The 16,480-nt window shown below is 29.2% G+C and overlaps 3 protein-coding genes across 3 annotated transcripts; all 3 read right to left on the bottom strand.

Annotated features, from left to right (window-relative positions):
* Window positions 1-289: 289 nt before the first annotated feature.
* LOC124938671 (type I inositol polyphosphate 5-phosphatase 5) lies at window positions 290-3,054 on the bottom strand. The gene is made up of 7 exons (XM_047479154.1): window positions 2,842-3,054; window positions 2,656-2,760; window positions 1,923-2,550; window positions 1,650-1,843; window positions 1,447-1,555; window positions 853-1,001; window positions 290-761 (listed from the first exon to the last, which is right to left on the bottom strand). Exons 1-7 carry the CDS (start codon window positions 2,982-2,984, stop codon window positions 527-529), a joined length of 1,563 nt encoding a protein of 520 aa, XP_047335110.1. The 5' UTR covers window positions 2,985-3,054; the 3' UTR covers window positions 290-526.
* A 1,538-nt stretch (window positions 3,055-4,592) lies between these two features.
* LOC124939294 (enolase-phosphatase E1-like) lies at window positions 4,593-7,172 on the bottom strand. The gene has a single exon (XM_047479780.1). It carries the CDS (start codon window positions 7,170-7,172, stop codon window positions 4,593-4,595), a length of 2,580 nt encoding a protein of 859 aa, XP_047335736.1.
* A 6,783-nt stretch (window positions 7,173-13,955) lies between these two features.
* Window positions 13,956-15,023, bottom strand: LOC124939293 (protein DOWNSTREAM OF FLC-like). The gene is made up of 2 exons (XM_047479779.1): window positions 14,858-15,023; window positions 13,956-14,284 (listed from the first exon to the last, which is right to left on the bottom strand). The coding sequence occupies exons 1-2, from the start codon at window positions 15,021-15,023 to the stop codon at window positions 13,956-13,958; spliced, it is 495 nt and encodes a 164-aa protein (XP_047335735.1).
* Between the last annotated feature and the right edge of the window lie 1,457 nt (window positions 15,024-16,480).

Raw genomic sequence — 16,480 nt, 5'->3', positions numbered from 1 at the left:
ATTATTAAATTACATACGGGTTAAAAAAAACCTAAACTCGAAAATATCACCGCTTCATCCTGGGTTAAATAAAGCTGACGCGCACTCGAGTCAAACTTGCTTCACTTCTATTTACAGCGTCAATACAAGTTAAGCAAGCTTCACTCGATACTGTTTGCTTCAGGTAGAACATCAACAACTTTCTAACGGTAGCTTTTAGCCCTCTTACTCAAAGATCTAGCTAGGTTCTATTACAAATAAGATTTTTTAATTAGCATAAGAAAAAAAAGGAAAACAAATACAACTTTTCTCCTAAATAAAGAAGTTGTTTTACATTACTTTACAAGAATATTGATCTATAAACTCTATGTAAAGTTATAAATAGTTAACATTCTTTTTCCCCTACAATATATATATTTCCTAAAGAAAAAATTATAAAAATCATTATTATAAACAAGATGGAGATATACAATTAGGAAGGAGCAAAATATTCGAACAAACAAATGAATGAATATGTGACTTAAAGAAATGGAAGTTGTGACGATCATTAGAAGTCGTAGAAACTATGGCGCTTTGGAACACAATCGTCTTCTTCGTAATATTCAACCACACCCCCAGATGCAGCACAAGAATACCCTTTCCTGAATTTGCTATTTTTATTAAGAATCTCCACTTCCACTCCAAACACTGCACAAACTGGCCGATGGTCTGAGAATCTCGATTCCCCTCTTACATACGATAATTGTTCTACTCCACCTCCTTTCCATAATATTCTGTCGCACCTTCACCACGTGTTACAAGTTTGTTACATGCGTTTTTACGTACTATAGAATAATGAAAAAAATATATATCCTTTAAAAAGAAAAGGTATACCATGCAGGTGTACGTCGCTTCTTCTTGGATTTGGTATTTTCTCCGGCATAAGAATCGGAATTTTGAGAATACTTGTAAGTTGGTGCGAAGAAAATCTTTCCTTCTTTCCAACCAGTAAACACTCTTCCGGCCTCTTTTTCTAAGTTCAACTACATTCACAAAAGAAAAAGTAAGAACACATCAAATTTCAACTAAAAATGATTTGTCATTCTATATATTTTCATGAAACAATTTTTCACATAAAATTTTCTTTGAAAACACTTTATCTTTATGAATTTCTATACCAATCTAGATAAGAAACCTTAAGATACTTTTTGAATCTACGTCCATACAAAATAAAATATAGGTTATAATGAAAACATTTTTTTAACTTAAAAAGTTAGCACTACACCTACATCTATGTCCCTACTTCTACTTAACCTGTTTTTAAGTGAAATCGAACACGTGACATTCACTTGAGTTATACTCGTGGTTATAATGAAAACATCTGGAAACACTTTCTTTTTTATGGTTTTGGATCGAGATGTAAATAGAAATGAGAATCTGCAATGTTTAACAAACAAAAAAATATATCAAGAACAACATGATCCTTACCTGATCCTTCTCTAGTAGAGAATCCCAATTATTATCCTCCAATAACAATTTCGTCTCATCATAGCTCAAAGAAACCCGATAATTCAAGTCACCTAACCATATAGTCCGACTGCATCCATAGAATTAAGAGAGTTTGATCATAATATGGAAATGAAGATGATGATTAACTGATATAGGATGGAAATGAATGAACATATATATACTCATGATCTATGATCCTTTCGGGCATGGTCCTTGTAGGATGCTTGCAAATCTTGGGGAATTGAATGCTCTTAAGAATTTGGGCCACGTCTGAATTCCTTTTTATTTCATCTCCCTCTTTCTCCCCAGAGGCTAAGTGACTACAAACAAAGCATAGGCTCGTTTGATGTAGTGACAGACTTATTGATATACATCCCTGCGATAATATTATTCAAAACATTAACTAAAATTCAAATTCTAAGAAGTTTTTGAAATTGACCCATAAATAAAGTTACCTTGTTGCCTAAGCAGCCCATAATACCTCGTCCCAAACAAGATATCCTCAAATGTGCAATATGTTGCATCAATTCCTTCCTCGCCCAAATCGTCAAAAAAATACCCACCATTTGTTTACTCGCAACCAAACTATAATTCCCACCACCCGTAGGTGACGACGCCGGACCACCACCACCACCACCCGCTGTCGTCGTAGTAATCCCCGCTGTCGACATAAACTCTTCCATACTCGGATCATGTCCACGAACAGATCCACCCGCAGCCGCCCCTTGATCCTGCAACAACTTCCTAGTCTTCCTCCTACCCGTTGGCCGTTCTTCATTATTCCTTGAATCAAGGTAACAATTACATGCCTTAAGAAGACTACTATCCGCCGTCCTCAAATTCTTACTCAATGCTTTCAAAGATGGTTTTCTGAAAAAATGTGTTTTTGATGAATCTTTTGAACTGGGATTTGACATAGAATTAGAAACCGCGCTGGAATCAAATGAAGCTTGGTTTTGTTGATCGGATAGAGATGGTTTGTAATTAAGTGCTTGATTGATTAATGTTAACCATCTAACTGCTGGTTCATTGTCTTCTATTACTAGAACGTTTCCTGCACTTAACGGAACTATTTCCTGAAACCTTGACATTTTGTTTTCAAACAAACAAACAAATTTTACTATAATATAAGCTTTAATCGAAAAAGTGAACTTTTATATTGATTATGTTCTTATAAAGATTACCCACCCCAGAACATATACATCAGATGATCCTTCAACTTGAAGAAATTCTTCAAGATTGAGTTCTTGATGAGGTGCTCTTCCACCTACATTCCATGTTCCAACAAATATCCTTTCCAAATAGAATTGAAACAAATTCTAATTTAGAAATTACAAGAGTTGAAGATTATAAATTTAACAAAAGTAATCTTACCGGAAATCTTGAACGACGGCGGTGGCGGTTTGCATGGGTCGTTCGAAGTTGGATAAGTTTAATCCCTCGATTCCGAAATCTCCATGTCTTTCTGATATAGAAACAAATGAACAATCTTTAATCTTTTGATTAATCAAACCCATTTTATTTTATTCAACATTGAAATGATTGATTTGATTTATAATTATGTTTATGTTGTTGTTGATGATATTAGAGTCTTGGGGGGTTTGGTAAGCTACCATGAGGATAACATGAATTATCTTATATATTTATATATATTTCGAAGTAAGATTACACAATTTATAGTTGGGATTAGACTTTAGAGGTTGTAACACTTTCTTATTCAAAATATTATAAATAATTTTTTTTTTATCTATGTTAGAAAAACTAAATTATTTAAAATTGGGATATATCATTAAAAAAAAAAAGTTTGAACTATATTTGACTCGACACGAAAATAAAATCCGAATCGAACACAACAAAATTAAGTTTTTGTCGTATATTTTTGGGTTCAGGTCGACCAGTTTAACATAATTAATAAAATTTTCAAAATCGAGTCAACCTAAATGACCCAAAATAAACCCATTATTTTGATTTATTTAATATTGATATTATTTTAATTTGAAATATAAAATTGAATAGTTAAGTCAATTACAACTAATTAGATTATATTTGTTTATACAAATTACTATACATGTGTTCAGATTAGTGTCATTAAACTCAAGTCATCTTGAACATATCTTGTCACCCCTAAATTGAAAACAAATATCTTTGCAAATTTATAACCTAACAAACAGTATTTTAATTAATATTAGATTACTTTAAATTTGTTTAGTATAATAATTTAATAATTATAAATAGTTGGTTTTAGATTAAACAAATTACTTTGAAAAAAATTTAAGAATATATATAGTTGATTTTTCAAGTTGATTTTCTTACATGTTTGTTTTAAATAAAAACTATTTTTGTAACTATATTGAATAAGAAGTTATACAAGATAAGTCATCTTGCTAATACAAAATATAGGTTATCAAAAAAATAATATTTTTAAACAATTAGATCCAAGGAATCCACAAAACTCATAAGTTTTGAACATTTTATTAAGATTTTTCATATACAAAATTGTGTTCAAATCAAATATAAATTTATTTGAATATTTTTAAGTTGAATATAAACTTGAATTTGACCTTGAAAAATGTTCATAAATTTATTTAAAAATTTAGATAGAAATAATGTAATTTATAATAGAAAAATGGTTTGGAACACGGCTCGTACAGCGAAAGTGGCCTCGCTGTTATACAAAAGAGACATTTTTGTTATACAAATGGACGAGTTTTTTTTTTTTGTATAACGTCACTTTCATATAACATCGATGTCTCTTTTTTTGTACGAGTCGCACCTCAAAATCGTGGTTCCTTATATATTCATAAGTTGAAGTAAAAGAATACCTGAGAAACTCTTTTTCATTGTAGCAGGTGCTTCTTGAAAAGCTTTCCGTTTAAAAGTGATTGTATCTTCGTTTTCTACATCAAACCCATTATTCATCAATCATCAAGGATATATAAAAGAGAGAAATTGATAGAGATAAAGAAAGAGAAAGAACCGCAAACATCTCCATCTGAAGATTGCTGTGGATCATCATCAGAGCTTTCTTTTCCATTTCTTCCAAAAAGCTTGGGAATGATTGACTTTGATCCCCACAAAATCAAATACAGAATTCAGTAATCATCATCATCATAATTCATATTCATTTATTGTTGTTGTACCTTCTTTTTCTTGACACCCTTCACTGAATCCTCCGGCGATGTCACAGTCGCCGAAGCTGCCGCAGCAGCAGCGTTCGTCATTGCCGTTGTCATATTTGAAGATTTATCATCGTTTTTCTTCTTTACTTCCTGTAACGAATTCCCTGAAACTTTTTCTTCCTTATTTCTGCTTACTAAATCCCTAATTGAACTTTTTCCTTGTGTTGCGCTGCTGGTGTCATCGTTTTTCTTCTCTTTTCCTCTACCCATTGAAGTTTCTTGGCTTGTTGTCATTGCTGCGTTATTATTGGGTTTTTCATCTTGTTTCTTCGTTTGTGATTTCTCCTCAATCTTTCTCGATATGGGTTCTGCGTTTTTCACCATGTTTTTGTCGGGTTTTTCATCTTTCTTCTTCGTCGTCGTCGATTTATCGATGTTTCCGGCAGCAATTGTTGGGTTTGTAGATTTGGATTTCTCTTCAGTGTTTTTCTTCTGCGATAACACAATGGGTGAATCTGCTGAGTTTCCAGCCATGTTCTTGTTGGGTTTTTCAGATGATGTTATGTTTCCGGTTTTTGATATCTCGTCATTCTTTTTCTTCACAATATTTGGTGAATCTGCAGCCATGTTCTTCTTTCGTACATCATCGACTACTTGATTTGCAGGTGATGTGATGTTTCCGATTACCGCATTATTTGCAATATTCCTTTTCGATATCTCGTTATCCGTTTGCTTGGTAGAATTCGCCGACGAGGTTATAATGGGTTCTGCGTTTCCGACCGTGTTCTTGTTGGTTACCGGATTTGTTTTTGATATCTCGACAGAATTTACAGGCTTTGTCACAACCGATTCTGCATTTCCAACAGTGCTTCCGGCGATATTTAAAACATTCCTTTTTGATATCTCGTTATCCGTTTGCTTCATATCATTGATGGGTTCCGCGTTTCTGACCATGTTCTTATTGGGTATTTCATCTTGTTTCTTCTTACTTACATCATTGATCGTTTTTTCAGTCGAAGGATTCTTAGTCTTCACATCCTTGACAGAATTTACCGATGAGGGTTCTTCTTGTTTCTTCTTCTGCACATCATCGGTTGATTTTTCAGATGATATGATGTTTCCAGCGGCCATATGATTCATAATATTCATTTTGCATATCTCATCTGTCTTTTTCTTCACATCTGGGACAGAATTCAACGACGATCCTGTAATGGGTTCTGTGTTTCTGACCATGTTTTGATTGGGTTTTTCATCTTGGTTCTTCTTCCTTACATCATCGGCCGTTTTTTCTGATGAATTGATGCTACCGGAAGTAGTAGGATTCATTTTGGATTTCTCGTCGTTCGTTTTCTTCGTATCTTGAGCAGAATTCAATGTTGATGCTGCAACGGATTCTGTGTTTCTGCCCATGTTTTTATTGGGTTTTTCATCTTGGCTCTTCTTCCTTAGATCATCTGTCAATTTTTCTGATGAATTGATGCTACCGGAAGCAGTAGGATTCATTTTGGATTTCTCGTCGTTCATTTTCTTCCCATCTTGAGCAGAATTCATCGATGATCCTGTAATGGGTTCCGTGTTTCTGACCATGTTTTTATTGGGTTTTTCATCTTGATTCTTCTTCCTTACATTATCAGTCAATTTTTCTGGTGAATTGATGCTACCAGAAGTAGAAGTACTCATTTTGGATTTCTCGTCATTGATTTTCTTCGCATCTTGAGCAAAATTCAACGAGGATCCTACAACGGATTCTGTGTTTCTCCCCATGTTTTTATTGGGTTTTTCATCTTGCTTCTTATTCCTTGCATCATGGGCCGATTTTTCTGATGAAGTGTTCATTTGGGATTTCTGTTCGTTGATTTTCTTCGCATCTTGAGCAGAATTCATTGACGACCCTGCAACAGATTCTGTGTTTCTGCCCATGTTTTTATTGGGTTTTTCATCTTGCTTAGTTGGATTCATTTGGGATTTCTGTTCGTTGATTTTCTTCACATCTTGCACCGAATTCAACGATGATCCTGCAACAGGTTCTGTGTTTCTAGCCATATTTTGATTGGGTTTTTCATCTTGCTTCTTCTTCCTTGCATCATCAGCCGATTTTTCTGATGAATTGATGCTGCTACCTGAAGCAGTGGGATTTATAGTATTCATTTTGGATTTCTGGTCCTTTTGAGCAGAATTCAAAGACGATGCTCCAACAGATTCTGTGTTTCTACCCATATTTTTATCAGGTTTTTCATCTTGCTTCCTGGCAGATACATTACTACTACCTGAAGCCGTAGAATTTGTAGTATTCATTTTGGATTTCTCGTCATTGTTTTTCTTCATATCTTGAGCAGAATTCAACGTCGATGATGCTACGACCGGTCCTGCATTTCTGACCAAATTTTGATTATTATCGGGTCTTTTAGCTGTGGAAGAATTTACAGCACTCGTTTTGGATTTCACATCCTTGGCCGGAATCTCCGTGGTGGCGGCTCCGGCGGAAGTTATGGAGGATGGTCCTCCTCCTCCGGTGATACCCTGATCGGAATTTTTGATCTTTGCAACACCAGCGACGGAATTAACCGGCGAAGGTGATGCAGCCATTTTTACATCCTCTCTCTTGTCGGATTTGAAAAGCTGGAGAGAAGACATTCATGAATTAATGGGGGATGAAATCGAAAGGAATCTATCTAATACGATTGAATTAAAACGACGACATGATGATGAATGAAATGTATTTTTTTCTTTTCTCTCAAGAAAAATTGACATTTGTTTCTTCTCCCTCTCAATTGTTCTTCGGATCAGAATTTTCTGCCATGTCTTTAGGGGGAACATGCAACGCTAAATGGGAAACCGTTATTTCCTTTCAAAATGCACACTCTTTCAATAAATAAATTACTATATATTATTTATAATTGTTAAAATTAATCATAATTTTATAATATAATATTTTGAAACATTAACCATTTTAATATATACATTTATAATTTATTATTAAAATATATATTATTTTTATATTATAAACTTATTCTAATAAGTATTAAATAAGTAAACAAATTATATATATATATATATATATATTAAATAAAAATATGTTAAAATAGTTAATATTATTAATATTTTATTATTGTAATGTTCTGAAATCCTTTATCCAAAAAAACCTAAATTCAAGAAATTTTAATATATTGTGGGTTGAAATTTTTTTACTATTTTAAATATTTATATGAAAATGTATTTCAATATTTTAAAATTAATTATAATAATAATTATTTTTTATCATTAAATATAAACAATTTTTTAAACTTAAAATAATCAAATTAAATTTTTTTATTTTAAAGTAATTAAAAATATTATTTATTTTATTGAAGAGTCGATAATTGATTTCTTATTTAAAATCAACAAAATCATTTGTTTACGCATAATCTTAACCAAGATTCTTTTAGAGTTCGATATTTGATTACACTCTCGAAAGAGTGTTTTCGCATTATATCATCATTCTTGTGCGTGTCTGATATAGAAATGTCAATACTTTTCTAAAATTTTAACTATTTTTATAAAATTGAATTTTACGTTTATCCCTTAAATACTAGACCTACATCTATGTTTGATATTTTAATTTAAAATATTAAAATAAATGTCATACATAAATTGATTTAGATAATTATTAAGAAATATATCAAACGGCCTTAAACCCGTAGACTGTGTGTATTACGAAAGCACGACTTTCTTCCTCTCTTCTCATGATCTTCAGAATCTCCGTTAAGATTACATGGCTTAAGGAAGGGAGCCCTCTTTTGATTTAATTAAAGGCAAGGAGTTCTGCTTTATTGATTTGATAAAGGCCAAATCCCTTCTACTTTAGATTTTATCAATGGTCAAAATTCCTTTTGTTTTTGATTTCATCAGAAGCCAAAATCACTTAGATCTGATCTCAGTCTGTTTATATATCAATGAACAACCAACTTAAAAAAGGTATTATGATAATTAATTAGTTTTTTTTTTTATTATTTAACTTATCCCAAAATTTAATTATTTTGAAATTTAATGTACAACGTTATTTTCAAAATAATTATTTATTTTATTTGTATCCAAGATTTTAGTTTAAAAGATTTTAGTTTAAGATTATATAATTAATTTGGATTAATTAATCCAATAATTATTTGTTTAGACCCTTATTCTAATTATTTTAAATTTATGAGTAAAATATTTATTAAAAAATAATTATTTAAAATTTATAAATTGGAATATGAGAATTTTATTGTTTACAGATTGCCCTTCTCCAATCGAGTTTGAAAAAAAAAACTAACTTTTTGAAATATGGGTTGAGTTTTGACATATGAACACTATATTTTCTTATCCAATTTATGGTTTTGTTATTAGTGTGACAGAAAGATAATACTTGGGGTAGTGGATGTCGGCGTTGTCTTCGCGTTACTATGTGTAACATTTGTCGAAGCTTTTCCGAGCATTTATCCATGATTATAAATCTTTCTTTGGTTTGTTATCTTAACAAAGATGAACATTTGACAAGGGTCATTTTGATTTTCGATTCATAGGTCTTAACCAAGTGTCCATATAGATTAGAGTATAGGATGCTAGTACATAAATGACCATGGATATTGTTGAGAAATCAAATTTTATTTTAATTTAGACGTAAATATCAACAGATTATTCACGATAGATGTATTTATAGAACTATCGTCCGATAGTAATTGATTAATGATTGATTTTTTATATTGAGACGGTCATTAACAATTTGTCGTAGTTAATGTCGATAGACAAGATGTGGTTTGACGTGAATGTTGATAATTTATTAACTTGAGTTACTAATAGGTAACGTGGAGGACGATCATATATAAATAATCCTCATATACTATCAACATATATGTTTAGCCAAACATGAAAGTTGACAAACTTGTTCACGAGGGTTACTAAAAAAGTAATATAAAGGGTGATCATATATAATTGACCGTGATACTACTAATAGGTAACTTGTTCACGTGAGTTACTAACAAGTAACGAGAGGGTGATCATATATTATTGATCACGGTTATACTATCAAATGATAGATTTAACATGAAAGTTAAAATTAATCATAACTTTATAATAAAATATTTTGAAACATTAACCATTTTCATATATACATTTATAATTTATTATTAAAATATATATTATTTTTATATTATAAACTTATTCTAATAAGTAATAAATAAGTAAACAAATTATATATATATATATATATATATATATATATATATTTTGAAATAGTTAATATTAATAATATTTCGTTAGTGTAACGCCCACAAATTTTTTATCCCGAAAAATTTGTTATTCGAAAACATTAACATTGGTTTGCGTGTGGTTTACGTGTTGAATTATTTTTAATAAAATATTATTTTAAAAAATTTATACAAAATATATTTTAACATTTTAAAATTAATTATAAAAATAATTAATTTTTAGAATCAAATCTAAACCATTTTTTAGATTTAAAATAATAAATTATAATTTGATTAAAATTTTTTATTTTAAATTAATTAAAGAAAATTAATTTAAATAATTATTTATTTTATTAAAAAGTCACCACTTGAATTTTAATTTAAAATCAGCAAAAACATTTTTTCCATGTATACATAATCTTAACAACAAATATTCTTTTAGAGTTGGAGGTTAGGTTTTTTATTATATCCTATCCTCAGTTAAAAAATGGTCTATATTTCATAAAATTTTAGATAAAGTTAAACATATAATCAAAGTTTGTCATTTTAGTTTTAAAACATTAAAATAAATATTGATATATATGAATTGAATTCAATAATTATTGAAAAATATATCAAATGGGTCTTAAACCCGTAGACTGCGTGTGTTACATACAAAATCACGATTTTCTTCCTCTCTTCTCATTCTCATGATCTTCGGAATCTCTGTTAAGATTACGTGGCTTAAGGCAGGGAGCCCTCTTTTGATTTAATTAAAGGCAATGAGTTCTTCTGCTTTATTGATTTGATAAATATGCCAAATCCCTTCTACTTTAGATTTTATCAATGGTCAAAATTCATTTTGTTTACTTAGATCTGATCACCAACTTAAATCAGGTGGTATGATAATTAATTAATTTTTTTATTATTATTTAACTTATCACAAAATTCAATTATTTTGGATAACGTTATTTTCAAAACAATTATTTATTTTGTTTTTATCTAAAATTTTAATTTGAGATTATATAATTAATTTGAGATTAATTAATACAATAATTATCCAAAATAATTATTTGTTTTGATATTTATTTTAATTTTTTTGAATTTATGATTATAACTTTTATTCAAAAATAATTATTTAAAATTTATATATTGAAATATGAGAATTTTAGTAATTACAATTATTATATTATAAATAATATAATTATAATATTATAAATAGAATATATATATATATATATATATAAATTAAAATTATTAACTTTATTAAAAGATTTGAAATAAATTATAATTTTAAATATTTTATAATAAAATAATTAACTTAAAATATTAAATATATATTAAAAACAAAAGTTATTATTGTTTAGACACTAAAATTACATACTCAAAATATAGAATTTATAAAAATAATTTTGAGTCGTTAAAATAATTTTTCAAAATTATAAAACTAAAAAAGAAATTTAAAAATTAATTAAATAATTATTTAAGAAAATGTTTTATCCATTTATCCGAAAATAATTAATTTAAAGGCAAAAAATTTTTAATAATTATTTAAGTAAAATATTGTATTCATCTACTCAAAATAATTAAATGAAGGGATACATAAATTAAATAATTATTTTATGGAAATAATGTAGTCATTTAAATATTAAAATAATAAAATGTGAAGATTAAATTGCACAAAAAAAAAATATGAATAAAATAGGCAAAAACAAATTTGATTTATATTAATTATTTGTATGTACTTTGCGGAAAATAAAAAAATAGAAAAAGAAGGTTAAACAGAGACTAAAGCCTTTTGGCCCAAACTAAACAAGCTCCATGCCATGTACGCAACCAACAAGGCTAATGGAAAGCCCAAACGGACCAGATGGAACGTAGACCAAATGTCCAACGTCCGCACTTATACCCGAAATGACGTCGTATTGTTTGGTCTTGTTCTTCCTCGCGACAAGAAATAAAGATGTCAATTTTATTTGAAACAATCAATTCTTATCTCGATCATTTATCGATAAATGGGAAAGTTCGAAAAGGAAATGTTCACAATAGTTATGTGATCATTTTCCTTATATTTATAGATTGTCCCATTAGATACGAGGTTTGAATTCGGTTGAGCAACTTGATAGGGAATCATGGTTTTTTGACCTGATTGAACCGTCTCTGACCTTTGACCAACACAAGGCTCCTATAAAAAGAGGTCTCTACCAAGACAAACAACAAAAAAAATAACCTCATGTCATCAATCAAGCTCTACAAAAAATTTGCCATTAAAATTTTCAAGCATTTTAAGTTTTTTTTTTTTTTTTTTTTTCGATTCTGATCCATCTAAAAACTTCAACAAAAATTTAGGAGTGTTTTCCAACTCACTTTAAACTATCATTAATATTGTAATTCAGTTATGAATTAAAATTGAAATTTACGCATCTGAATTCGTATGATTTATAATACTGTTTGCTCATTTGATTTCTTGATTCGAATTTGATTCTAGAATCATTTAGAAAATTTCTTTCGAAACCAATTTGGATTACTCAAGCTAAAGTAGAAAAACTCAATCAGATTTTTAACGAAGTCGGCATGTTCTGTAATTTCTTTTAACAACAAGTTTCTATTTAAATAAGTTGTATAACAACAAATTTCTATTTTGAATAAGTCGCGTAACACCAGCAGCAGTGGTTGTAACAGAAATAGTAGAAACAGTTAGATCTCATATCAGAAGAGGAACAGTTAAGGCATGAGCCATTTAAATACCAACTGGAGAGGAAAGGAAGCTATTACTGATCAATTTGTTAACCTTTCAGGTTAATTCATATCCTCTCTAATCTTACTCTAATGTCTCATATTTAATTATAATCTCTTCTATCGAATTGCAAGTCTTGTAATCGATTTTTTCTTCTCTACTCATCTAAACTCTCAATCTATCTACAGTTACTAAGGTATTGCCCTAATCTTGAACTACATATTATAAAATATAATTCACAGTATATCGCGTTACTAGTTTTATACGTTTTTCTTACTTTTCCCCGATGAATTCGAGCAACTCTTCTATCAATTTGATATGACCGCACCTTAACTCAACCTTTTTCTATAACGATATAATGAGCTCGGAGATTTTAGCTAGTTATCTTTGAGTATTTTAGCAATTCATCATGGTTTCTCCCCCTTCATTTTCAATTTCTATTTAAGCAGTAACCAAAGTTCTAAAACATTTAGAAAACCACACAAATAAATTTTACATAAATTTAAAATGATAGAGATGGGGTAAAGTATTGAACACAAGATAACGAGGTTTGGTCAACAAATGCTTACATTCTTGTATCTCGGCTAATCCTCTATTATATAGATATCCTATAAAAGACTAATCCCAGTAAGCTTAAGTTGCATCTCTATTTATAAGAGTAGTACATTAAAAGTCATAAAATTAAACTATTTTAAGCCTAATTAAAGTCTTAAAACTTATTACAATATAAACACTAATAATATATAAGCTCTAAACCCAACAATTAGGTGAATACTTGAGATGTGATGAATAATTAAGTTATAAATTCTATAATATTCACCTTCACAAATTAGTCAGCTCATGTTTTTTATGATCAAAGAGTTTCATTTAAAACACTAAAAATGTGTGTTACAATTGGGGAATTCACTCCATTTTTGTATCTTTCTAGATTCAATAGATGCATACATGCAATGTGCAAACATTCATTTGAAAACAGAAATGGAGCAATATTGTTCATATTGTTTACCACTTCATATAGTCTTTTACATAGTTTTTGGACAAGATATCATGTAGAAGAGTAGATAACTATTAAGAGAGACTTTGAAAGGATAAAATTATTAAAATTAAGTTGAAAAGTTGCATGCGTGATGAGAAGAGAATAAATCTTTTCAAGATGAATATTGGTTAACTTCTTGAAATATTTATGACAAAGAATCAATCAATAGGATTTTTCTTAGCACAAAGATAAAAGAAACAGATCACAAAATCCTTATTGTAATATTAATGAGGGAATAATATTATTTCGATAATCCTTATTTTAAATGTTACAAACATAATGGATAATTAAGAACTAGTTTACATGGTGTGAATGCACAAGTAATAAAAGTCCCCCTAACTACATAAGATATGGGAGTTTATTAAACTGAAAGTTCATAAAAAGATTATTAAAAGCTTTAAGATTTATAACTTAGTTTATACATCAGCATTGTCTTGGTACTGTTTCAGCACCATTGTGCAGCTTCCCAATGGTTCATTGATCATAAAACCCATGGCATTTGCATGACGAATTTCATCGACTAGTCCATTGTAACCTGTGAGACTGACACGTGACCTATCTCGGCCAGTGTCAACTTTGTCACATCCGTCTAATGAGCTGCTTACGAGGGATACGTCGCACATGTCATCCCCTTTGTCTCCCTTTACGTAGATCACATATTCTCCATTTTCATTTGTTTCGCCTTCGGCCTCGTATTTCAACCTATAGTTGATCCTGTCGAGGCATTGAAGTTTGACTTTAGCACCTGCAAGTTTAATGTATATTGTAACATTACTAGTCAATTGTTAAAGAAAATGATAATATTATGTAGACTCGTAACTCAATGGTAGATGATAAGTCCTTAAACTTGTCCTTACAAAGATTTGATACAAAGAATAACCTCAACAAAAGAGAAATTGAGAAAATCTAAGTAGGATAAACAGGCGGATCTATGTATTAGGGTACCTGAGCTACAGTCACTAGCCCAAATAGTAACCTCTGATTGTACCTCTAACTATTCTCTTTTTAAGTCCGGATAGATTTCAAATCATGGCTGCGCACTTTTTGAGTCGTTTTTAACTTTTATGATCCTAAGTTGGATGTTTCTAAGACTATTTTGATTTTTTTACTTTTTCTTAATTGCACTCATCTTAACTCTAAGAAGACAATAAAATTAGGTCACACTAATAAAATAATAAATGCTCACTATATATAGCTAGAATAGATCAAGATTGAGACAATAATTTTGTATCAAATGAAAAAAGAATATCATTCTTTCAAAATTTTAATTTCATGAAACATTTTTCAATGAAATGTATATAGATAGATAGATAGATACCTGTGATGTAGGTGGTGATGTTGGTTTCATATCCACATTGACATGTATCGCAGTAAACTCTTCCTATGACTTTGAAGGAGTTGACCGCACCGATTTCCTCCGCCGTGGATAGAACCACCAAAGCTGCCGATACCAATACCAATACCAACAACGTATGACCGCCCATGATAGTATATAAAATTAACTATATGATTTGAGGGATAAAGATGGATCGAGTCGTGTGTTTATGTTGGTTTTGTGGCTCAATAATATAGGACTCCGAGAGTTATACGGTCACATGCAGCAAATGGAGATGTATAAGAAAACGGGTCATGCGCCATCTTTTCTTCTCATTGCCAGCCTACCTTTCAGCGGGATTGTGGGATCTCATTTTTTCTTACAACTTCATTTGTTGACTTATGAATCTGCATGTGAACTATTTTAAAATGTTTTTTTGGGGACTTGTTTCATGTTGACATTTTATGGGAAATTCCTCTTGAAAAGGTAAAACTTTTCATAATTCCAAGATAATGTGAAAAAGTTATATCATCTTTTTGTTAAAGTTAGGGTAGTTAAGATTAGGATCTTTAAATAATTTGGTGTTATTTAAAATGGGATGATTTTTGAAGAGAGAAGAAAAATTAAAAGTATTAATATATAATAATAAAATAATAAATAATAATTTAAAATAGAATGTATTTTAATAATTTATTTAATAAATTGAGTGATACATTAGTGTTATATTGATAAAATAATATTTAATTATGTTGAGTTATTTAAATAATTTAAAAAAAAAAAAAATCTTTAATTATTTGAATATTGTGTAAAAGTATCATCATGTTCCACTTATGCTTATTTAGGGATATAATATATATTTTCATTACTAGTATACTATTTTACTCATGTTTTTTCAAGTATTTAAATGATTAGTAACATAAATATAGAAGGTAAAAAAAATGTTTTACAAGTAAAATTATTTTGATTAGTTTCATAATCATCAAATAAATTGATAACAAAAGTATCATCTAGACCTATTTATATTTTAATATAAAATATAGTGAAAATCATTTTGAAAAATAATTATTATTATATTAGTAGCTTTGAAATTTGTATCCCATATGAAAACAAGAATAATGAGAGTAATTGTAGCCTTTGGATACGCATTGAACTGAGGCCAGGTCTATTTTTATATTTTTTTTTATCAAATAGTTTACAAGTCTTACAAGTTTAGTTATTTGAGGTGAAAAAATAAGTTCTTGAGATTATTTAGGTTTTGATGAAAAAATAAATTCAATCTTTAGATTAGTTGAGCTGAACTAGTTTTATAAAAAGTAAATTAATTATGATATTTTAAATAATAAATTAAATGATTTGATAGTTGAAAATATATAAATTTGTTGAAAGATTTTCATTTAGAAATTTTAAAAACACCCAAAATTAAAATATATATATATATATATATATATATATATAATTTAGTATATTTCTTCATCTACAAAATAGTATTACTAAGAAAAATTAATTAAAATTATTAATTAATAAACAATTTAATAATATTTTGTTTTGAACTAAATACACTAAATTGAAATCTTCTTCCAACCCTCTTATTTTATAATCTTTTCTAACAATTGAATAGGGATGATA

The sequence above is a fragment of the Impatiens glandulifera genome, chromosome 5 (assembly GCF_907164915.1).
Source record: "Impatiens glandulifera chromosome 5, dImpGla2.1, whole genome shotgun sequence".
Lineage (NCBI taxonomy): Eukaryota > Viridiplantae > Streptophyta > Magnoliopsida > Ericales > Balsaminaceae > Impatiens > Impatiens glandulifera.
Note: the sequence above shows the minus strand (reverse complement) of the source record. Positions and strands in the feature narration are given on the sequence as shown.